Source organism: Xiphophorus couchianus, chromosome 3 (assembly GCF_001444195.1).
Source record: "Xiphophorus couchianus chromosome 3, X_couchianus-1.0, whole genome shotgun sequence".
NCBI lineage: Eukaryota > Metazoa > Chordata > Actinopteri > Cyprinodontiformes > Poeciliidae > Xiphophorus > Xiphophorus couchianus.
In genome coordinates this window covers 5,066,988-5,091,842 of record NC_040230.1, presented here as the reverse complement: position 1 = coordinate 5,091,842, position 24,855 = coordinate 5,066,988, and the positions used below count along the sequence as shown (strand labels likewise).

The following is a 24,855-nucleotide window of genomic DNA, read 5'->3' as shown; positions in this document are numbered from 1 at the left end:
ACTGTTTTATTTTAAGATTTCCCTTTGATCAAGTTCTTTTTGCTAATTTGTTGTTGTAAAGCTCGCCAACTCTCCACCTAATGGAGGTCATTCAGGGCCAAAATGAGCTTTATTAATGTAGACAAAAACTTTGTTGGACAGAGACATGATAAAAAGTTTCTGTTTAAAGAATTTATTTTGAAATTTACAGAGTTTTTGCTTTAAAGTTTTCCAAACTCTTTCTGATTATCACCTGCCAGAACGGCTGAAGAGAACACAAACCCTCCATTGTGGGGCTGCTGCCTACCAACACTTTGCTGTTGGCCGTTGTCCAGTGGCCACTTTCTTTGTTGCTCTGGTGTTTGTAAAGACTCCTTCAGCCTTTCCGTGCTTTTAGGGCAGCAATTCTTGAAATCTTTGGCCTGAGAGCTGCGACCCAAGTAGGAGTGAGTGCAATGGGAGGTGGCCACAGGGCCTGCACCCGGCTCGCCGAGTTTCCGATCAGTTCAATCCCAGATTAGTTCACTGACGGAGATGCTGCTGATCCCTTTTGCCGAATCAGGCCTTGCTGCTGCACCCACGTAACCCTGCAGCCCTCGGCGAGCTGAATCGACAGTTGAAAGATGGAGGTTTTCATTCAGAGGTTTCAGTGAATGCCTAGCAAGAAGTGAGTGGGACTCTGACACTTCTCTGGTAATAGTCTGGAAAGGCTTTACTTCAGACTCCTGTTTTTTGGCCTTTGCAGAAGCCATTGTGTAAGCTTGCCGTTGCTGTGTTTACTGTTTGGAGTATTTATAACAGCAGATCAAGAGGCTCCTGAGGAGAATTCCTCCCAGGGAATGTTTCCGTCGCTCCCGGGGAGAAGAGCCAAGCCGTCAGAGACTTTGCTTGACTCGAGAAGGCACCGCTATGTCAACCACAAAGCACAGATTAGGCTAAAAAATCCCAGCGCTGCCGCTTTCAAGGGCCGTAAACAGGTGGGACCCCGACAGATAAACCGCTCTCCCATCAGCAGGTACTGTCACTGCGGCTTGAAGCTTTTGTGTTTGACACAGTGGCTGATGTTGTATGGAGGTAAGAGAAAGGGTTAGTAAGAAAAAAAAACAATACCTATGCTGCTGAGATTTCTGCTGCTTTTGTTTGCCTGGAAAACTTAAACGCTGATATGAAGTGAGTCGGCACGCCACCTGTTTGCTGAGGGAGCAGACAGGAGCTGAGATTGAGTTGATACAGGAGGGAAGATGTTTCTGAAGCAGGCGAACCACCCAGAAGGCAAAGATTTCACAGAGTTCACCTGTCACAGTTCAGGCTGCCCTCAAGTGAGAATAAAACTATATTTATCTGAGGAGCTCAGTCAGAGTTTGTAGTTTATAATTTTAATATTTGTGCAATTTCTAATTAAATATGTAACATTTTGTTATGCTTTTTTAGTAAATTATTACCATTCTTACTGAATTTATGCCTCTGAACTTTTATATTGTTAGTTTGAACAGTTGTTTTTTAAATGGTAATTACAAAAGAAGAATTGAGAATATATTAAATATTCAATGCAGTGTTTTTTCAATAAATAAAAAAATATACTCGGGCTACAGCTAACAGTTATTTTTAATTGATTTATTATTTTTAGAATATTTGGCATGTTCTGCACATTTTTGTCTAACCCCTTTAGTGTTTTTTATACAATATAAGAAATATATTAAAAGTTGCAAACTAAACAATTATTTGATTCCTTTTCCTGTATAAGAAAATAAACAATTTATTGCCTAAAATGCAATAACATGGTATTCCTTTTGATCATTTGTAGCAAAGGATGCATCTGCAGCTAAAAAATACTTCTAACATCAGCGTGTGAAAAGCTCAGCCCATTCTTTTTGCCTTACATCCATACAGTGTACGGCTGAGTTCTGATTAATTTTTCATTTAACAGATGAATAAATAATTGGATAGCAAAAGGTGCAAAAAAAGAAATTATTTTGAGACAAAAGTATTTTTTTTCATCTTAAATGAAAATTAATATAAATTTGGCCTAATTACTGGTCTGACCATGTTCTTTCAACAAATGGCTTTTTTGAGTCTTTATACTCCAGTTAATGATTAATCAATTACTAAATTGGTTAAATATTATTTTAATAATTGATTCATCATGATTAATCCGGTTAAAATTGTCAGCCCTAAAATAAACTGACTTATTCCTTAATTTTTCTGAATGTTTTGGTAATTTCAGAGCTGACCTAACTGAAGCAGTTAAGTGTGCACTCCCCTTTATTCCTTCCTGTTAACATGGAAACACACCCAGAATGTTTTCCAAGAAAATGGGCTTGTAAGTGTTGTTTTCCCCCAGGTGTGGATGGTTTGAGTTGGATGTTTTCTCCAGCGGGGAATGTGCCCACACCTTTTTGGCTTCTGAAAGAGTTGTGTGTTTAACGCTGTCTAGCATGTGACTACAGTTGGAGCTGGCCTAAAAGGAAAACACATCATTTTTTCAGTCAGTGGGAGTATAAAATCGGTCTGGTGTTGAAGGTCATAGTGTCTTTTTCTGTAAATTTAATATAGGAATTTCCCTTTCAAGAACCAACATGAATCATGCTTATCACTTCTTCTGGAGTTTCGCAACAAAATCTTGACAAACCCAAAATGTAAATTTGTTTTTTTTCCTCCTGCATTCTAAAACGGTTGCTTTGATTTTAGGTTGCTGGTGAGACAAACAAGATATTTTGTAATGTAAACCTGTTGAACTTTTCACATATTTGGACTCAGGTGTCTGGATGCTCCGCGGCGCACCGTCCTCGGCCGCCCTGTGCTTCCCAATGGCCGGGAGTTGACCACAAGCACGAGGATGACGCTGCGCGAGCAGCTGAGAGAAAAGATCTCGGCGGCCTTTTACCGCCACGGGCTGCTGTGTGCCTCCTACCCAGTACCCATCATCCTTTTCACCTCCGCCAGCATCCTCACCTGCTGGTAGGTACCCTGCATTGAGGTGCTTGTGCATCTGTGCTCAGTTATTTTGTACATCGTACTTTTTTGGATTTGTAGAGGTATTCATGTCCCTTCAGTTATTTCCCCCCCAAACTTCAATGTACTTTATTGAGATTTTATGTACATCATTAACATAAATAGAATTTAATTGTGAAAGGGAGGAAAAAGTCTGCACGGTTTAAAATTTTTATTCACAAATGAAGTGCTAACGTTGTGGTGTGCATTTGTATTTAACCTGTGTACTCTGATAAATTCATGATTCCCCTTTTAACACACAGTGGTGGGAGCATCATGCTGTGGGAATGATGCAGGGATGCTGGGAGAAAAGCTTGTTAGATGCTTCAAAAGACTTTATACTGGGGCAGAGATGACATTTAAGAGCAATTGACTTCACTACTGGAGCTTCGGGATTTTTATTTGAAAGAAAATGTTAATTAGTCCATTTTTTAATTCTCCCATTCTTCCAGACTGCTATGTGTTGGTCTATCACATTGGTGAAAAATATTCTGAGGTTTGTGGTTGTGCCTGTCAAAGTGTGAAATAGTTGCTAAGAGGCCCTGTATGCTTTCTGCGTTCTGCTTTTCACGTTTAACAAACATGAGTTAAACATTTCTTTGTGCTTTTCGTAGGTCAGAACTTGTTTTATATTTATATTTTTGCTGATTAATGATTCTTATTTTAGGCAATTCCTTATTGGACTAAAAATACGTTATTAAGAGGGAGAAAAATGTGATTGTAAATCCCAGGATCATAAATGGAAAAAATAGTGATTTATACTCTGGAAAATACTGTAGTTTAAAGTGTTTATTTATTTTCATATTAAAAGATCATAATGTCTGTGTATCCTGAAAGCCTTAAATTAATTTATCTAAAATTAAGACCTTAAAATAGCTGAAAGTAGTCCTTTAATATGTCAATGACGAGTCTTAAATTTAGACTTGATGGAACTGTTTAATCTCTTATTTCTATGTATTTGTTTATCTTACAGGATTTTCTGTCAGACTAAAGTTTGAGACACTCAGACACCCTTATTGTGTTTTGTGACTCGAGGCTGCCACTAACTGACTGCTAACATACTCTTGCTAGCTAGCTAGCTTTTTGTGTTCGTCAAATTCGTACAAATTTATCACCAATTGGCTGACTGAGTTTGAAATTTTCTTTGGAGATGTAGGTCTTAAATTCCACTTATTATGATCTTAAAAAGTCTTAAATTTGAGTTGGTAAAACCTCCAGAAACCCAGTTAATGATTCTTGTTTTATGATGTGCTTATTTTGGACAAATAGTTTAAAGTGTGTTTATTTACATTCTCTGGTTAATGAAGGTCTCTTTCATTTTATCATGATGTCTCCCTTGTTTTCAAGTGCAGGTCTTTTAGAGATTATAAACACCTTTTCATTTACGGCTGTTTGAAAACTTTATGTTCAGACTTGCTCTGTTCTTGCAGAACTTGGAGTTTGCTCTGATTTTGTGAAAAATATTTTGGAGACTCATTTGCCGTTTTTGACATGCGGCCTCCAATAACACATGAAAGGTGAGCAAAGTTGTCATACAGTGTGGACTCACTGAACTGCACAGAATAAAGAGAAGATTTGGCTGAGTTCAAGGCCATCTGTACACACAAAACAGCTCCCCCACTGACAACACCACCACTCACTTAACACGTGCACATACAGTGTCTGCTCTTGCTAAATAAGTGGTCCAAGGAGAGGACATAGGTCAGAGACTTGCTTGGGCCCCATCAGTGCAGGGATTGTAAAACAATCGCGCCAATCTAAAACACACTCATGCACCTGCTGCGTGTTCGCCCAGCAGCACGCTGCGGCAGGGTGCTGGCTGCCACCCGAGGGGAAAGCGAGGGAGGAAAGAGCTCATCGACAAGGCTGTTAAAGGCAACGCCGGGGCAGAGGGCTGTGAGAAAGTGGCCCTGTGAGAATGGGATGCCTGTCTCTCCAACTGCCTGACAGGAGGGGGTTTGGCCAAACACAAAAGAAGCTTTTGTGTAGGTACAGTGACCTAGAAGCCCTGGAGGAGGCCATGGAAAGCTTAATGGGGGTCGGGGGGAATGAAAGAGAGAGAACAAATACTTTTAAAAGAGTAAAAAATATTTGGACAAGAGCACATCATGCACTTTCAGTGAATGCGTGGATGGTCAACGTTAATCAAAACGAGTGAATCAGCAAACTGAGATTTCTCTGCCTCATTTCAACAGCCCCCAGTTGGTGCACATAAAACCAAGAAAGACTAATTAATTCAGGCAGAAAGCGCTCAGTTTTATTTTTAACTTGAGAACGCCGCTTTGAGTCATTTTAAGACTGAGAGAAATTAAAGATTGGAGATGATGTCACTAAGCCTGTAATGATAAAAAAAATCTTCTTAGATGATAAATTGTCCCAGATATTATTGTGATAAATGATAATAACAATTTGAGCCCACTTTCAACTATTCTAATAATGATAATGACATATTAATGCAAGTACACACTCAAAGGTAAAAAAAAAAAACTTTCTAAAGAACATCTAACACTGGAACTGCAAAATCCAAAATAAACAACAACAATAATTAAAATGAATTATGAAGTCTTTGTAACCAAAATTGCATTTCAAAAATTTAACATGCAAAAGTGCCAGGCAGGATTTTGTAGGAAGAAAAAAATGTGAAAAGTAACTACTTTGTACTGGGTATCAAATGTTTGCAAAAATCTTTCAAACTGTAGCTTTTAAATTATATTAAATGCAAGCATCTCTAGTTGTTGTTGTCTTGATATAGATGATCAAACTCATTTTGATTTATCATGTGATTAATGTATTTATTGCTTGTTGTGATAGACCTTGCTTGTATTAGTCCATTTGCAAACATTTACTTGCCCCCCTCAGGGCTTTTCTTTCTGTCTCAGAGAAAGATCTGAATCTCACACACATCTCCATTCATCATTCACAGCTCAGTAATGGCAGCATTTTTCCTGCTTTGTTGATATAAGCACAAGCAGGACAATGTTGCCCTCCCACACAGGCCCAGGCATGTAAATAGTGTTGACTCTTGATTGAGATGGACCAACCTAGTTGTAGGAGAAAAATGAAACAGTTTCCTCTTTATGTAGCATGTTCAACTGGGACTAACAGGAAAAGCCAGAGGTTCCAGTTTCATCTTCCCTGAAGAGTTTGTCAGCCTCAAACAAGGAAACACCCAGATTTTGTATGACAGTCGGTTCTTTGTGACTTTCTTTGTGGCCTCCTACAGTGAACTGGTTCATTGATTTTATTATTCTAATAAAATATTTGACATATATTTTGAAAACACATCTGGCCTCACAGGTAGCATCTGTGTTGTCGTTCTGCCAGCTATCCGTTGCTGAGGCTTCCCCTGCCTGGAACGGGTCCTGTGGAGTTCACCACTGGGGTGCAAGACTACAGCGTCCCTTCCCATGAGCCTCTGGGAGACCTGGAACGACCAGACTGGGTAAGAGTTTAGAGGTTACATATGTATTTAAGGTCTTCAACTAATGATTGTCTTAGTAATTGATTAATATGACAATTAATCGGATAAAATAATTGGCACATTCTGTTTTTTATTTAAGCACCAGTCTTTTTTTATATACAATATTAGAAATACATTAAAAGATTAAAATAAACAATTAAATTTATTTTGTAAATAAAAAAAACAACAACTTTTGTTGCCTAAAATGCAATAATATATAATTTTTTTATGAAAAATCCTTGATAATTTAACATAACATACATCTGCAGCTAAATAAATACTTTTAATATATTATATGTATGAAGTAGACAAACCTCTTTAAGATTGTCTCACACAAGATTTCCACCATAGGTTAAAAACAAATAAGAAAAAAATGCATGGTTTTCAGATTTCAGAAATAAAATCTGAAAGGTGTGGTGTACAAATGTGTTTTACCATCTTTTCTGTTTTCTCCCTAAATAAAAAAAAACTCTGTACCTGAAAGACTAACGCTGCACATCACCACTAACGCTCTGATCCTACTGCAATTCTGTGGCAGTATCATATAAAATGAAAATATCCAAATCTCCTGCAAGACATGAAAACCATTTCTTTTAGTTGATTTTTAAAACATGCTTCTGCAAAGTATTGTCTTGCAGGTCTTAATAGAAATACAAAAATCATGAGTCATTTTGCTTCTAACTATCAATTATGTTCTACTTTCTGTACATAATTGTTCATTTGTCACATTGAAATGTTAATTTTAAGTTATAATATTTTGCAATGCAGGATTCATGTAACTGAACTATATACATGCAAGATTCTTACCATCGAGGTTAATATCAGGAAAAAAAGCCTGACAGGAGTTATATTTCCTATGAATAAGTCACCTGTCTGTGTGTTGGTGTGTGTTTGTATTTGTGTTTGTGCTGTAGTACCACGGGCCTCCGGTCGCCTACATCCAGCAGGTGTTGGTGAAGGCAGCCGTGTCTCCGTGGGACAGCAGCCTCGTGCCGGTGGACGTGTTTCGGTCGCCTCTGGGGAAAGTCTTCAGTCTGCTGGAAGAGATTCGCAACCACGTCCACTCTGATGGGTAAACAAACCTGTTGCACCAACAGTTTGTTGTTTTCGTGATAAGCCGGCGTCCTCACGTTTTGCAGGTCAAACAAACTGCTGACCTCAACCTGATTTGTGTCAACAAAAAAGGAAAACATTCATGACTTTAAAAAAAAAACAAACCTCTTTCACTTGTTTGGCAGCTGCACTGTGCAAGCACTGATGTGCACACTGATTTGTAGGTGAGGCCCTTGTTTGCTGATGGTCTGGGATGTTTTCCAGTATATGGACATACTAGCCATATCGTCATATTATTACATTAAATTTGAATTCTGAGTCTCTTTAAGTTGTCTTTTTTTAACATTTCCAATCACTTCTACCTTCTGGGTTCTTTTCTTTCCAGCTCTGGCATTCGAAGCCTGGAAGCGCTGTGTCTCCAGGTGACAGACTTGTTTCCAGGGTTACGGCGGATGCAGTCAGTGCTGCCAGAACACGGCTGCCTCCTTGTGTCTCCTGGCAACTACTGGCAGAACCAGCGGGATCTGTTTGACTCGGACTCGGACCTCCTCAAGACTATTCAGAAACACGAACCGAAAGGACTGCACACCTCAGCGACACTGCGAGGTAGAAACTCTGCTGATGATTGATGATTATGCAGGATGGATGCAGAGGGAGACGGTTAAACCTAGAACCCCAGCCCATCAAGTTGTTGTTCTCACTTTTTTTAGCCCCATAACTGTTATCACATTGCATGTAAACATTGGATTAATTTGGAATTTTTTTGCGATAGGCCAATACAAAGAAGTGCATTTTTTAAAAAGTGAAAGGAAAACTACATGGTTTTTTTAAACTTGTTTGGAAATAAAAATCTGAAAAGTGTGTCATTTGGTCTTTGTGATGCTGTCTGTTCACTAATGTTTTTTAACAAAACCTCTGAGGCCTTCATTAGCTGTGTTTCCATTATAAATGTGTACAAAATGTTGACAAAATGTTTCGCAATTATGGTGTTTCCTTTAAATAAGAAATGTTATTAAAATCACATGTAAATTTGTTTGGTAATGCGATAACTTATTAAAAAACTTACTGCGCCATGATCCTCCTTTCTTCGTCTTTTCCGCCAGAATTAACATCTGGTTGTCGATCACATGACTCGTGTGATGTTGAAAAATGTTTCCATTGTAGTTTTGTGAAATACATTGATTGTGGTTCAGCTGAAACACCACCTCATCTTAGGGCAAAAACCTTTTATCAAAAAACGCAAATTTTAGATTATAGTGGATTGTATTCATTAATTTTGTTCGTAAGATGTAAGAGTTTTGCAAAATATTCATGATTATATAATTATTTATGTGTTTATTATTAGTATATAATTTATATTTATGCTGAAATTCTTAAAAAAAATACATTAATTTATGTGCTTGTAATGTATGTAAATGGCAAATCAGACAGATTTTAGAAAGTTTGCTTTCTGCAAAGGTAATTGCTTAATTTAGCTTAAACCCAAACTAAATCTCAAATGTAATGCTCTTTCAAATGATCTTGGATCACCTATTGTAAGTCGCTTGTGAGCAAGGATTAATCAAACTAGTGAACTAAAAGGCTTTTATGCTGACTTTGCACAAGCAGTTTAATTTCTGTAGACCTTATATAAATTTATCCTAGCATATTGACACACCTCTCCATTCAAGTGATGCTTATCCAGTAACTGTTTTATCTCCTTGCAACAGCATGACATCAACATGTACCAAACGCTGGTCTGTCTTGCTTTTATACAGCAGTAATAAATGATATCATACGAGTGAGGTACATGGTGGTTGTTTCATCTTTAATGAACACCCTCATATTCCTGATAACCGAGGAGTGACTCCTGATCATGCTGAAGTCATTTGTCTGACACATGGTCTGTGGCCACAACGTCAAAATGCAATTTAGAGCAATTTGCTGCAGTTTTGGGTTAAGAAAAAATAATTCAGTCTTTGTGTGTTTCAGACCTGCTGTTTGGCGTCCCTGGAAAGTACACAGGAGTCAGTCATTACAACAGGAAGAGAGTGGTCACATACACAATCACTGTGGTTCTTTCTAACTATGATGCAGGGTGAGCAAAAAAAAAAAATCAATTTTTTTGGGTGATATTTTTAATACTTTAGACATTTAGACAGTCATGAATCCTACTGGCTGGAATATCAATGTTTTTAACATAAGAATTTTTTCCTCTTAGTATTTAATGTCACATTAATTTGGAAACACCTGTTGATTTAAAATGTGAATGTCCTGTATAATTTAAATGTCAGAGGACTCCAAGGTCTTTTCTGCTTAAAACTTGTAAAATGTCTTTTGTTACATGTTCAGAAATTACTATGAAGTATCTATTGCAATCCAACATGCATTTGTTCGTCATTGGGTCCAACAAATCACTGTGAGTCATTTAACGAACTTAATTAGAGGAAGTCCAACAACTAACTTTGTTCACAAAAGCGATGAGATGAATGTCTTTGTTGGACTCTTTTCCCACAACTAACTTTAAATATAATACCTAAGTAGGTTAATGTTTTTCTTAGTATAATTAAAGTTCAACTTGATGTTTAGTTCAATGAATTTATTTCCCAGCCCGAGATCAGAGTCCGCTGAAGAAACTCTTTGTTTTAAAATTAAAACTTAATCTTAAAGGACTCCTACAGAAGTGTTTAGGGCTGCATTGTTCTTGCACAAAGGAAATTATTTTTCCGGCCTTAGAATTAAACCGCTGCAAATATACAAGCTGAGACCAGAACATCTTGACTTTATGTGCGAGTCCTGTTTATTACATCAGATTAGATGTAATATCTGTGTACAATTTAATCATTTTGGACCCAAATCTGTTTGATTACTTGATATATTCATAGGAACTAGACCAGAATTTAGCTTTAAAAGATGATATGGTTATAATTTTGTGTTTACCTTTATTTATTTGGTGATATGTTGTGTGTTACACTGCTCAGCCTAGCTCAATTCAGTTGTAGGTCCTCCCAATTGCATTTAAACACCTAATTCTCTAAAAGCATTCATACTTGCACGCTGCTCTAATGTATTAGCGCTTTGCGTAACCATAATACACAAAAAATATTAAAATTTTGTCCTTTGAAACTGAAAAAAGGAAAAAACTGCTTTTGTACACTCCTTTGCACTTTTTTGTTTTGTTTAATTATCGTCACGTTCGTGTGTGTGTGTTCAGCTTTCTGAGTAGCTTACGGACCCATCTGAAGCAGCTTCACCCGTCGGCCAACTGCAGCCTGAGAGACGACCACATGGTTCACATCCACTTCAAGGAGGAGATCGGCATCGCTGAACTAATTCCCCTCGTCACCACATACATCATCCTTTTCGCCTATATCTACTTCTCCACCCGTAAGTCTGCGCTGCACGTCCGTCCTGTGTCTTTGATCCATTTTGGCTCCACTCTGCGTTTTGTTATTTTTTTTTTTTTTGTAAAGGGTACATTCAGTCCAGTGGCCTCTGTGCCTTTGTTTGTGCACATTTGCTTGAGTGCCAAGGTTGTTCCTGTCTGGTGTGAGGATAATCCCGTGTGATTATCCTCACACTGGAACATTGCACACCTCTGTAAGAATGCAGCGAGCAAACCTCCAGCAGCTTCCAGGAAAAACATTACTTCAGAGGACAAACATACAGTATGTACTCAAGACAAAGACTTAATTCAAATTCAATGAGTTAAAAGACATTTTGTACCGCTTTTAAAAGCAGTTTTTCCAAATGTTTCCAAACAAATTGTGTATGACTGCAGTTTTTATTTACTGTTTGTCAGTAATCTTTTTGATATCCTCCTATTATGCTAATAACATCTGTAAAGCTTTATTAGCCTATTTATTCTTAAAACAGCAAGTTTCATTTAACTTTTTTGAGATATTACTTGAATCTAAAAAAATTTCCTAAATTTACTGTTACTTCAAAACAGGCACACAGTGTTCATTATTTGTTTACATACTTTCCTTTTTTAACCTCATTTGTGATATTGAGATCTCAACTCTGTCTTCAAATGGAGATCTGGGTAATGTAGTAAAAATAAAGATAGAAATAAATTTAGGTTTAAATAGATTAGCAACCTTTAAACTCAGTTATGTAGAGTTTTTTTAAGATAACTTTAAATTAATTCAGCAGTATGACGGTTTCCTGGTTTACATTTTGTCTCACTACATATAACCTTTACTTGTTTTCAGACAACTCTGAAGCAATTTTTTTCTTCATTAATTCATTAATTGGTATTTGTGGTTTTTCTTGTTTTTTTTTTTTTCATCAGTCAATAAATTTCAGTTTTTGTTTTACTCAACCATAACAAAAAAATTAAGTTGTTGTTATGACTGAGCACAGCCAAAGAAGATGAAATGTAGATATTTGGCTAATTGATTTTTTTCTTTACTTATTAAAACCCTAAAATTGACAGAATGTTCACTTTACTTTAACTAAGCTGTAATGTAAACTTGAGATAAAACAACTAATTTGGATTAATAATTGGTTACATTTAATAGAGGGAAATAAAGGCTTTTTTTCATGCTATTGCAGGTCTGAAGTTGTGAAAGAAAGAATTGATAGCTACAGCTACTGCTGTGCTAAGCAATAAAATGTACAAATCTTTATTAAAAATATGTTATTTTAATTAAAGGTTAACTGTGCATGTAACTGTACTGTATGGTTTGTAAAATAATTATATCCAGGCTAATGTGTCCATCAGATATTAGTAACCAGATAGCAACAAAGGGATGAAGTAATCTCTAATGAACAGTTAATCAATAACCTTCTCCTCCGTCCTTGCAGGTAAGATCGACATGGTGAAGTCTAAGTGGGGCCTGGCTCTGGCTGCTGTGGTGACAGTCCTCAGCTCCCTGCTCATGTCTGTGGGCCTGTGTACTCTGTTTGGCCTGACGCCCACACTGAACGGAGGGTAGGAGTGCCCACATTTTTCTCATGCTTTCGTTAAGATAACGTAAAAAGGTTTGGTTTGTCCTCCACCACCAGACATGGTTGGTGAGAATTCAACATTTTTTTGTCAGTTTTCGCACTTTATGGTTTGGAGAGATTTCTTCAAACCCAGCGCTTTTTTTTGTTTTCAATAAAGTGTTCAAAAAGCTGCTGAAAGGATCTTAATGTAATTTAGGATGATTTGTTTAAACTGTACTATATGACAGTGAGTAATACTCCCATGTTGTTCATATATGATATGTGTTGTGAAATCACAACTTTTAGTTTCTGTACTGCTGTTAGAACAATACAGCTCTTATGGAATCCCCTTCATGTTATTTATTTACCTCAGTATGCATTATTGAGATAAACATTTACTCCCCTAGGAGACTGTCAGTTTCATTATCTGTTGCCTTATTCTGCTTACTCACTTGCATTCACGCACAACCGACACACATGCTTCAGACTTCCTGTTTCCTCCACGCTGACTTCAAACTGATGTCTGTTAATGTTTATAACCAGAACTCAAAAGTCAGTGTGTCATTGTTGATAGGACAGGAAGTGGGTTGGACTACTTCAGAGGGAGGAGATTCTGTCTTGTTGACGTTAACTGGTTCATCCAATCATTTGAGGATTATTAAAGAGCTGATATTGTGGCGTGATAATGGCACCCTGGTGTTCAACCACTGCCTAAGATCCACGCATGTCTGCCGTAGGCTGTGCTCATTAGGGGTGGGCTTGTACAAACAAAACCCGGGCAGCACCAACTTAACAAACTGTTAAAACTGGAAGACCCATATTTTTAAAACTGATGACTTTTTCTATGCACAACTGATCGACTCTAATTTTTAAAATGTTTGTTGTTTGATTAATAACTCCAAAGACGCAACTTTGGCTGGTGTGAACTCTGCTTAGTCATGATTGGCTTCACACTCAAGGCTACAGAGCTTATCCCGCTCATGTGTGTAGGCGTGTTTATGTGTGTGATGTAATATATAGTGCTCCTGACTCCTCTGTGACCCAGTTATACACTTACCTCCAAAGCTCCTGCTTTTCGGTAGTCTCACACTAATCTCTCGTCACTTTGGAATAGGAGGAAATTCCCTTCAGGCATCAATCAGTTGCTAACAAAATGTTCTGATTGGCTGTTTTCCTGAAGCAAACTTTTATTCTCTCTCAGAAATATCCCTTTGACAAAGAGATTCTATTGCAATTTGTATCAGTGTTCTCATTTTTATGACATGATTTTAATGTTAGCCGCTTTTTATGGTGAATGAGGATTATATTTATTTGGCTTGTGGTTGATTTTCTTATGTGTTTATAACTAATTGAAGAGGCTTATCTTAAGGACCAGATAAATCTGATGAAAGTGGATTATTCAGGTGTTATTCCACTTGTATTTTGTAGTTTATGGTAGCTGCATTCACTTTCATATCCAAAGTAGGTCTGGGCAATAAATTGATCTCATTGATTCATTGAATTTTCTGTTTATGAAGATTTAATTTTTGGATTTTGTTTTTCACCAATGCATGCTTTTTATTTTCATGGCTCAGTCATATCAGCCCTCCCATTGCATACCATCTTGTTAGGAATGGAGCTAATATTACAAATTTCGTTGAAAGGGGAGTCAAACATCCAGGAGAAACATCTTCAGAGAACTTTTATTCAGCTCAACGTGTCAATGTGATGTCTATATGCTAACGGTGTTTAGGAAGTTAGAACGGGTCTTTGTCAGTCAGAAGAGTTCCTTAAAACGCTTTGACAATGCTGCAAACGCCAGTTGTGATTTCTTTAAGAGTTTGAAGCTTTTTGACTCATTCTGTTTGTTTTCTAATAGGTTAATGTACCTTTTGTTTCCTTGCAGTGAGATCTTCCCTTACCTTGTTGTCGTGATCGGCCTGGAAAATGTGTTGGTGCTCACCAAGTCTGTGGTTTCCACCCCCGTTGACCTTGAGGTCAAACTTCGAATTGCTCAGGGTAAGGTTTTCACCCAGTCATCTTTTTAGGATTCACTGGGATTAAAAACATGTAGCACCCCTTAATATTTTGTCCTTTGCTTCACTAGGCCTTAGTAATGAGAGCTGGTCTATCATGAAGAACATGGCCACTGAGCTGTGCATCATCCTGATTGGATATTTCACTTTGGTGCCAGCTATCCAGGTTGGAGAAATTTGCTTTAATCATTGCATCATGAGAAACAAGATGATTTTGTTTAAAAAAAAGAGATAAACTTTAAGAATATAAAGTGATGTAAACAAATTTTTGTCTTGTGCAGGAGTTTTGTCTTTTCGCTGTCGTGGGGCTCGTTTCTGACTTTTTTCTGCAGATGTTTTTCTTCACAACAGTCCTGTCTATAGATATTCGCCGTATGGAGGTAAGACTTGCATGAAAAAACAAACATATGATAAGAAAACATATTATTTTACTTCTGAGAAGGAGTCCTACTTCAGATACAGTCTAAGTTGTTTTATTATTTGTTTTTTGCATAGGAGGGTAAACAACTGTGTGTAGCGAATAAATAATAATCAAGAAATTGGTGATTTACTTCCTACGCAACTTTAGTGAAGGTAACGTCAATATTAAAAATGAATTTCAATTAATTACAGCTGGCTGACCTGAACCGCCGGCTTCCCGCCGAAGCCGGCCTGCCTCCATCAAAACCGGGACCCCTGCGAACACGTGAGGCCCCTCCTCCGCCTCGGCCCTCCCCTCACACAATCACTCTGCAGACCCCGGCCTTCAGGAACCTGAGGCTCCCGAAAAGACTGCGTGTTGTGTACTTCCTGGCCCGCACACGCCTGGCCCAGCGCATCATCATGGTGAGACAGCTCATCTCTTTTTGCTATGTGTTGTGACTGGTTTTAGTTTTTAAATTAAGTTTTAAGTCAATTTATTATTTGATTGATCCAATTCTGGTTGCTTTTTTTCTATTAAGGCACTATTGTAGCTAAAGTTGAACTTTCATATTTTTTTTTTGTTTCTAAGGCCAAAGGTGTTTATTTTTACTTTTTCTTTGAAAAACTAACTCTAAAGGTGGTGGATTCAAAATCATAAAAACGTCCTTCATACCAAGTGTTTTGCAGTGTTTTTATAAGATTATTAGACGATGTCCTGAAGTGGCTGGAGATGTCTCTAGTCTAGTTGTACAGATATTCGACTAATGTAGTGCTGTTTCTCCCCCAACTGTTGCTGCGCTCTGCTGGTCAGCTGGTTGAAAGGAAGTTTCTATACGTTTTCCTCACTTACAAGAAAGACACAAACAATCTGCCTATGAAGACTACTGGAGCATACTAAATTTATTCTATGTTTATTCTGTATTTTTAATTAAGTCTATGTATTAAAATCAAAATGCCAATGAAAAAATGTTGTAGGTAACATAACATTTTTTGTTATTTTATCAGCAGCAGGATTTTGACTTTTTCTGGCTTAAATTAAAACAAATAATTTTAAATATTTTTGTATTTTTTCATCTTAATATTCTGAAATAGTAGTATTTTTATTAAGGTTTATTAAACCTATTAAAGCCAATCAAAATTCAACAAATTCACAAGTTCTAGTCGTGTTTTCTCTCCACATTTTCAGGCTGGTACGGTAATCTGGATCGGCATCCTCGTCTACACGGACCCGGCTGGAATCCGCACCTACCTGGCTGCGCAGGTGTCCGAGCAGAACCCCCTGGGGGACTCCGGCGGTGGCGGTTTAAGCCCCCATCTGGCAGTGGCACCGGTCTTCCGTGGTGGGGATCCTACCAGCACCCTGAGCATCCACCGTGCTCCGGCTCCAACTCCCCTACCTGAAAACCAATCACAAGGCCACCTTGGCCCAGCAGGACCTCTTCCCCATGCCCCGCCCTCCATGCCCCAGATCACCTGGGGGGCCGAAGATGAGGAAGGATGGAGGAGATTGTCTTTTAGACATTGGCCGTCGCTTTTCAGCTACTACAATATAACTTTAGCAAAGAAGTGAGTATTGCCTCAAATTACGAATTTAGAATTTTGTCTGTAACTTTAAATAGGAGACTGGATTTAAACGTTTGTTATGCTGAACTTTATGTAACTAGTAAAAGATTTGTGTATACAAATAGAAAACAAATCTTAGTATACATTGGTTTGGTTTTATTTTCCTTCTGATTCAGTTTCCAGTTAAATGTGTAAACTTTGCTCTAAAATGCTAGCAAAGCATTATTAGTAACTTTAGTAAAATCACAGCGGTACATTTATCAAATGACTTGCATTGAAATCATGGTTGGGTCAGATTTTCTCTTTGATTTAAAAACAGGATTATAGCAACAAGAACAGGATTATAGGATTTTTTGCTTTTTTTAACAAATCTTAAAAATGATAAAAAACATGTATCTGGCAGTCATTCAAGAAATACATTTTTATTTTGTTTCAACCTTCTATTACTTTAAGAGTGGATTTTGTCATTCTGTATAAAAATGCTTTTTTATTTTAGTAAAAAAATAAGGTATCCTAATGTTTGCACTACGATTGCAATATGACATTCTTAATAAATCTAACATTACTGACCCTTGACTTTACCGTCAAAATTGCTTTCAGCTTCTTTTTTGTTTTCAAGAAGGCATGAAAGATTAAAGCTGTGTTTTCCTTTATTTAAAGTCCAATTTTTGGATAAAAAATCTCATCCTCCTTGTCAATTTTAGATATATCAGCCTTCTCCCGGTAATTCCCGTCACGATTCACTTGAGCCCCCAGGAGGCCATTGACACGCGTCACCCTCAGGACACGAGACACCCTCCTCCACCAATCCCTAAAGTTTCTGCAGATATACAGACAGACCTCACCCTCTACAAGTAAGTACTTCGAAATACCCAGACTTCTGTGTATTTGTTTGGGAAACAAACCCACTTTGTTTCCTTTAAATACATCAGCAAAGAATATTTTACTTCATTCAGAAAAAGCTTCCTGAATTTATGTCAGTTAGACCAAACAAGTCTGGAAGTATTTAAGGTGAACCTAGTGAAAATAATAATTTTAAGTAGTATTTATCTATGCTTATCTAAAAGTTGGGTCTTATAAACAGAATGTTTGTTTACCACATGTAACCCATTTCATATATTTTAAATAAGTAGTTGCCTTGTACTTTGTGCAAAAGGGCTTCCAAATTATTTTGTAAGAATTACTACAGAACCAAAGAGTAACGGACAGTTTTAATATCAGACTTGCAGCCCGGTTGACTGGTTGATATCTGAATCTACAGATGGGGCATTAAGTTGTAGAAAAATGTAGCTAATCCTCTTGAGAAAGGATTTCTATGCAGCTAAACTATGCTGGGTTTTATAGTTTACTGAGATGTTGTGCTAAGTTTCAGATTTTATTATATAAAAGGAAGTTCCAAATTTAATCATATAAAATCTAGAACTACTTTTCTAATTTCAAATCATTATTAGGCTACATTCACGAATTAATGTGTGATATTATAAAGGCCAGTATTTCTATCCAGTCGTGTTTTATCATCTTCTTCATCTACCTTCAACAATGTCAGAGTCTGGAGTTGAGTTGTCTTTTTTCTGTGTTATATAAGACATTGTGTTTTCTCCCAACTGCAGTTCACTGGAGTGGAAGCTGATCTTTTCATTTCAGACTGTATGTTAGTTTTCAAATATTTGGGTCAGGGTCACAGTTGGAGAAGAGGCTGCTGAGTTCATCTGACCCTGAAACAAATAGAAGACCAGTGTGCTAAAGATCGGTGTTGCATAATTTAATGAGGGGCATATGATGAAACCCAAAAAGCTTCTTTTTAGAACAATTATTTTTATTTTTTTTTACCACAGGGGGGAATAAGTTGGTAAAATAGATTTAAATTGGCTGGGAGATTCTCTTACTGGGAATGTCTCACACAGATTCCAAGTATTCAAAACAAAACGTTTCCGTGTCCTCTTGCCAGATTTCTGGAAAATTGCTGCTGCCCCATGCTGGTAAAGATAAACCTGAGGCTTTGTTGAGATAACATGCGATTTGCCTTGGAGTCAAGTATAAACTGGTTCTTACACAGAAGTGGAATGTGCACTGGTTTCTTTAGAAACCTCTGTTTTTACTGGCTCGAATGGTGAAAATAAAGAAATAAAGCACAAATCATGGCTTAATTATTCCTATTTATGTCAGTTCTGTGTTACGTTTTTCTCTTTTTTTTCTTCTTTTCTTAGATGAAGAGTTAAGACCAGATACATTTTATCCCCTCATTAGATTTAAACGGAATAAAAAAGAAAACTTTTTTTTTTTTTTCAGAAGTAAATGACAAAATGTTGACTGTTTCTTTACAGGCCAATAATTGAAAGTTTTAACACTTAGAACTAAGGCTGATTAAATCCTTCCTTTTTCTGCTCTACTTTTTACATTTTTAATTCCTGTTTTAAAAAAGAAAAATTCAGATTACTGTAGTTTAGAAAGTAAAATAATAAAATTCTGCTCATGTTAGGATTCTTCAGGCTCCAAACTTTACTGGATACATTAAGTTGTTGCAAAGCCAGTTTTGCTCAGAGAAGGTCATCATCTCATCATCATTTTAACTCCACATTCCTCAGTTGAACGCAGGCAGATTTTCCTTGTGCTGGTGAGGATCTTGTCAAATATGCTTAAGACATAAATATCTCCACTTGTGCAGATATTTACATGATCGCTGGTTCATGGATTAGAAACAAAATTTTTACTGCCCTCATATTCTGAGAGAGTTTTGTCATTTCTGCCTTCTTCTCCCCACTTCCTGTCCAGGGTGGCTGCTTTGGGCCTGGCTGCAGGGGTCCTGCTGGTTCTTTTGCTCTTCTGCCTCTACCGCGTTCTCTGCCCCCGTAACTATGGCCGAAACGGTGTTGCTCACGGGCGTCGGCGACGAGGCGACCTGCCCTGCGACGATTACGGTTATTCTCCACCTGTCAGTGAGATCTCTCCTCTACTGCTGAGGGGACACAGTATGGTAGGAAGGGCTTTGGAAGACTAATAAAAATGCTTCATGGTATTATAAAACTTGTTTGCAAACATGACTCCACTCATTGGTTCTTGCAGGACATCGAGTGTTTGGCTAGCGATGGGATGTTGCTGGCCAGCTGTTGCTTGGCGGGACAGATCCGTGTTTGGGATGCCCAGACTGGTGACTGCCTGACAGTGATCCCAAAGCAACGGTGAGGTCACAATCTGAATTTCTTCTTCAGCTACCCTTACCTGCCCTTACAAGCTTTCCAGACTTTAACCAGTTTGATTATTTACAATTCTTCTATTTGGGACAAGGAAAAGAATAAGATCATTTAGTCTTTTTTATGAACCCTTATCTGCATTTTATGATGCTGTAATAAAAACACAGAGAGGTCAGGTTGACTTTGTAGGAAGGTTCCACGTTGCAGACTTGTAATAATGACTAATGCACACCCTCCTGTTCATTGTAGTTAATCTCTGTGCTCTGTGGCTCTACAAACATGTTTAAAAGTAACTTGAACCATAAAATGTCTTTAAATTTCTTGAAGCAAAAGTACTTGTAGCGAGTCCTCCAAATGATTTCCTAATTTGTATTACTGGTACAGCTAAAAATGTCAAATATCATGAAAATATTAGAAAATGGAACCTGCACATTACTTAGATTAGTGACAGAGTAAAATATTTGAAGCCTTTATTATGATTTTTAGAGTTTAGGTCTTACCGATAATGTAAATGTAACTTTTTTGCCAAATGTAATGTCATGTCTGACAAATGTAGATTTAAAATAAATGTTTGTACTTTGTTACTTTAATTGAAGGAGCACTGATAATTTAAGGAAACATTAAACCTTAATTATGAGTTAATTTGTTCATTGGGGTGAAAACGCATGTTGAGAATTCAGTTTTTAATAAAAGAACTGGAATCACTCTTACTGGCAACCCCAACATTTCCTACAAAATGAAAGTGATTAAAATATTTTTTTAAATTTATGATTAGCTTTTTTTAATTTAATATGAGTTTCCTGGGAACTAATTAGTAATGCGAGACTCCTGTTTCCTTGGGGCATAAATATGGCGTGACACATAGGCATATTTCTCATTGTCACTACCAATGAGGCTTAATGAGGACCCATTTTTATTCATTTTGGCATCAAAAATCTGCAAAACTAATTGTTAAAAAGTCTCTAACAACCAGTAGACGCTATTTTTGGGAAGTGTTTTAACATCACAAATATAAAGATGTGCAGCTTTGTAGACTCTGTTAACTGGATTTGTGTGCCTTAGTCTGATGAGAGTAACATTAAACAAAAGACAGACATGTGGTAAACAACTTTTCTCTGTCTGCTATGTGCACTGAAGAATCTGTGATACTGTGGGTCATCTCTTCAAAAGTCCCCATACAGTTTACTACAGTGCATAAATTATTGGAAATGCTAGGTTTAAAAAAATTAAACCCCAAAACACGGAAAAAATCTCAACATGGAAACAGTTCCAGTCACAAAATTAGTGATTTTGTTCAGTAGGTTTTTTCCTCCGCTGAATAAATATACTCAAATTAAAAGTTGGTTATTTATATTTGTTCAGTGTGATATTATGCTTAGGTAAAAAAGATTATTTTCAGAATGCACTACATATCGACATCAACATCGGTATTTACCGATATTAGTCATTTTTAACATGTCTGTATTGGTCCGATAAATAAAACTGGGCCATATTAACTGATATTTTTCTCCAGCTTGTTGCTGTTTGTTTTTGGAGGTGGAGGTGAGGAGGTTGATCACGTGACAGTTATAGTGATGCAGTGCAGGATTGTGGGAATTTTAACTGAAGCAGAGAAGCAGTAGTGAAGTCAGCGATGTGGTTATTTTCCAAGGTTTTGAAAGCTTAGTGAAATATATAAAATATTCAGTATAGGAAAATACCATCTCTGCCTAAACAGCAATATTAATATTGGGCCAAGTTTTCACATCAGTGCAGTTTGAAGGCTTTTCCCAATTTTTTTTCTTCTACCTCTTAGAGGAAGAAGCAGGCTGCTCTCTCTTCGTATCCATCTGATTGTTCTGGTTTCTCTACAGATTAAGACAATGCAGCAGCAGTGGCTGTTGGGAGCAGCGAGACGTCTGGGACACGATAACTGCAGAGTCCGACTGTGCCTGTGAATCTAGAGACCCGAATCTCGGCTGTGACGGGGTATCGGAGGACGACTGCTACCCGCTGAGACGTCGCACCGCTCCGACCCGGCCGCCTCTTTTCACCGACCAGCCCGACCTGACTCCGCTCATCGACACCAACTTTACCTCCCAGCCTCCCTCCAACCTCGCCACGCCACCCAAAGGAGGGTTCGACTTCGGAGGCCTGGTGGAGCGCGCCTACATGGAGCATGAGCCTCCGTCGCCGTCTACGTACCCGTCTCCTTCCTCCGCCTCCTCCTCGCCTCCTTCAACCACATATCTCCAGAGGACCCTGAGCCTGGGGGACGCATCCGGGCCCCCAAATCAGGCTGTGGGGGCTGGGACGCAGTCCGCTGGAGACTGGGAAAGCTCTGTCTGGGCCATGGAGCTGAGAGGGAATCTGATCGCTGCTGGGAGGAGCAGCGGCAAACTGGAGGTGTGTGAAACTAAATAAATGTTGTTATGGTTCATTTAATTCAAGAGTTATTGTAGATGCTGTAGGCAGAAAAAATCTCTTGTAGGGTTGACTCTAACCCTTGTTTCAGGTAGAACATATTTACTGACAGAATGTTTTGGGTTTTTTTTATCTTAAATGTAAAATGTATATATTTGTTGTACAGTTTTGGCCTAATTAGTGCTCTGAGTATGGCCTTCATCAATTGGGCTTTTGCAGTGTCCATATGCTCCAGTTAACGATGAACCATTTACTAAATTAGTTGCCGATTATTTTAGTAATCAATTAATCATGATTAATAATCATTTCAGCTGTACTTTGAAGTAAACAACAATTAGAGATCTGATTTATTAAAGCCTAAGAACTAAACATTTGAAATAAAGTAAATTTTTTCATGTGGTTCCAGCTGTGGGATGCAGTGGAGGGGTCTCTGCGGTGCAGTAATGAAGATGGAGTCTCTGGTATCACCGCACTGGCTTTTCTTAACAACAGGTTAAACTCAGATCTTTTACTTTTCTTCTTAAAACAAAAATAAACAAAACAAGACACATCTATATATATGTGTGCTTTTGTTTATTTAATTTAAAAAATGTTTTCTTCTTTTATTAATTTATTTCTCTTCGCTTGTTTTTAACTTCTGTAAAGTTGGATGTGAAAAGTGGAAGAAATGCATCATGTTCTGATATCTGTTCTGATGTTCTGTTCTCCTCAGAATCGTGGCAGCGCGACTGAACGGGTCGTTAGATTTCTTCACTGTTGAGATCAACAAACCTCTGGGTCTGCTGCAGTACAGAGGTGAGATGATCCTTATATTTATTTGACTTGAAATGTGACACTATTTAGGGTATACGATTAGTAAATGTGACATATATTCTTTCAAAAATGTCAATACATTTCTGTGTTAGACATTGAGACAGAAATGGCCTTGAAAAGCTGCAATAACAGAGAAATGATCCCTGCTGTGATGCCTTCAGGTGCCCCCGGGCGAGGCAGCATGCCCCCGTCTCCCTGTTACAGCAGCGAGGACCTGATCAGCTGTCAGCTCACTCGCTCTGTGCAGTGTGCCCACCAGAAGCCGATCACTGTGCTACGAGCGGCAGCAGGCAGGGTGGTCACCGGCAGCCAAGACCACACAGTCAGGGTAACACCAAAACTTCTACAATTTACAACCAGAATGTTTTAAAACGTCGCTGGCTTCTCTATTTTTATAAAATGCAACAGAAAGGAAACAAATACTCTTTATTATTTACTGTTTGATCAGGTTTATCGTCTGGAGGACTCCTGCTGCCTTTTTACCCTGCAGGGTCACTCTGGGGGGATCACAGCCATCTACATTGACCAGGTCAGTAACACAACAATACATCTTTACCCTTCTATCAACTGGCTAGAACACCAAATAGTCAAACATAATTTAGTCTACAAAGTTGACTGTAGAAAAATAAATGTGATTCAGGTTGTTTAAAACAGGGTGTAGTTTTATATATTTTTTCCATCATGTAGTTCCTGGTTTATTCTTTAAAGCACTGTAAGTAGTTTCAACATTTAACATACAAGCTTATTAATTTATATAATATTTCTATGATTTTTTTAATGAAAGTAATCAAAACTAAAACAATGGAGTATGAAATTACTCCATTGAATGAATGAATGAAGTCGAATAGTATTATAATTTTATTCTTGTAAAACTACAACATTTTTCTTGTAATATTATGACTTTGTTCTCTTAATTTTATGTCAATTTTATTTTCTTAGCGTGGCCCTAATACTCCATCATTCAAAACAAATAGAAAAGCAATAATTAATTTTTTTCATCAGACGATGGTTCTAGCGAGCGGTGGGCAGGACGGTGCCATCTGTCTGTGGGATGTCCTGACAGGAAGCCGCGTCAGTCATGTCTACGGTCACCGTGGTGACGTCACCTCCCTTGTCTGCACTACCTCTTGTGTCATCAGCTCAGGACTGGATGACCTCATCTGTATCTGGGACCGCAGCACTGGCATCAAACTGTACTCCATACAGCAGGTACTGAACGGGTCGCAGAAAGTAACGGTAGAAATACAAAGAGAACCGCAGAAAATATTTTTTTGTTAGGTGAAATAAAAAATAAGTCATTCTTTAAGTCAACTTTTGAACCGTCAAAGTTGGGATTTTGACACTAAATACAAAGCTTTAACAAATATACGGTACGTACCGGTTTTTATTACCTCATTTCATTTCAACCATAAACCTCAACAATCAAAGGGTATGAATACTATTTCATCCCCTTTATCTTTAGTTTTTCTATTATTGGTTTAAAGTTTGACATTTTGTCGAGTAAATGAAACAGGGAGTCTGTGCATCCTCAAAAGGTCTTAAGCTCATGTTTCTAAAATAAGGCCTTAAATTCCTTTTTTTTTTTTTTAGTTGGTGTGAAACACTTTAATCATGGGTCTTAAATTTTGTTGTGGCAGATATTTTAATGTAAATTTTGCCACTGGGACTCTTCTGTCTGACAAAATTTTGAGTCGTTTGCAAACGTCTTCATTGCGTTCAGTGAGGCTACTGCCAATTAGCTGCTAATTTATCCTTGCTAGCTAGCTAGCTAGCTTTTTTGTCTCCATAATGTAAGTGCAAATTTATCGCCAGTTGTGAGGACAACATTCGTTTTGGCCACTGGCTGACCTCTGATGCTCCTGCCAGCAAATATAAGGATAGATTCAAAAAACCGTTAAGCGTGGCACCATGGGGGTTAATGCTGTAGAGCCAAATGCAATGTTAAAAGCATAAAGCCGAGTTCAAAGTTTTTGCTCTGCTTGTTGTAATTCAGCAAGTTCTCCCAACCATTCTTCTATTTATAGCTCTTCCTGTCTTAAATTTCATTCAAGGTGGCATTAAAAATATCCTAAAA

At 37.7% G+C, this 24,855-nt stretch overlaps 1 protein-coding gene across 5 annotated transcripts in view; it reads left to right on the top strand.

Annotated features, from left to right (window-relative positions):
- The window catches only part of scap (SREBF chaperone), a 30,721-nt gene that overhangs the window by 1,828 nt on the left and 4,038 nt on the right, over positions 1-24,855 (top strand). For 2 of the 5 annotated variants that reach the window (XM_028013268.1, XM_028013265.1), the window contains 21 exons: positions 2,737-2,937; positions 6,295-6,412; positions 7,345-7,502; positions 7,869-8,089; positions 9,455-9,560; positions 10,677-10,849; positions 12,272-12,398; positions 14,280-14,392; positions 14,481-14,575; positions 14,691-14,789; positions 15,022-15,234; positions 15,998-16,377; positions 17,079-17,228; positions 19,147-19,348; positions 19,438-19,553; positions 21,419-21,950; positions 22,375-22,460; positions 22,681-22,763; positions 22,943-23,109; positions 23,230-23,310; positions 23,784-23,990. In XM_028013268.1, coding sequence (XP_027869069.1) covers positions 2,816-2,937; positions 6,295-6,412; positions 7,345-7,502; positions 7,869-8,089; positions 9,455-9,560; positions 10,677-10,849; positions 12,272-12,398; positions 14,280-14,392; positions 14,481-14,575; positions 14,691-14,789; positions 15,022-15,234; positions 15,998-16,377; positions 17,079-17,228; positions 19,147-19,348; positions 19,438-19,553; positions 21,419-21,950; positions 22,375-22,460; positions 22,681-22,763; positions 22,943-23,109; positions 23,230-23,310; positions 23,784-23,990 — 3,549 coding nt within the window. In that variant the 5' untranslated portion in view covers positions 2,737-2,815. Of the gene's footprint in view, positions 1-268; positions 995-2,149; positions 2,616-2,736; positions 2,938-6,294; positions 6,413-7,344; positions 7,503-7,868; positions 8,090-9,454; positions 9,561-10,676; positions 10,850-12,271; positions 12,399-14,279; positions 14,393-14,480; positions 14,576-14,690; positions 14,790-15,021; positions 15,235-15,997; positions 16,378-17,078; positions 17,229-19,146; positions 19,349-19,437; positions 19,554-21,418; positions 21,951-22,374; positions 22,461-22,680; positions 22,764-22,942; positions 23,110-23,229; positions 23,311-23,783; positions 23,991-24,855 lie in introns of those variants that run through there. The other 3 variants (XM_028013264.1, XM_028013269.1, XM_028013267.1) reach the window with 3 other exon arrangements.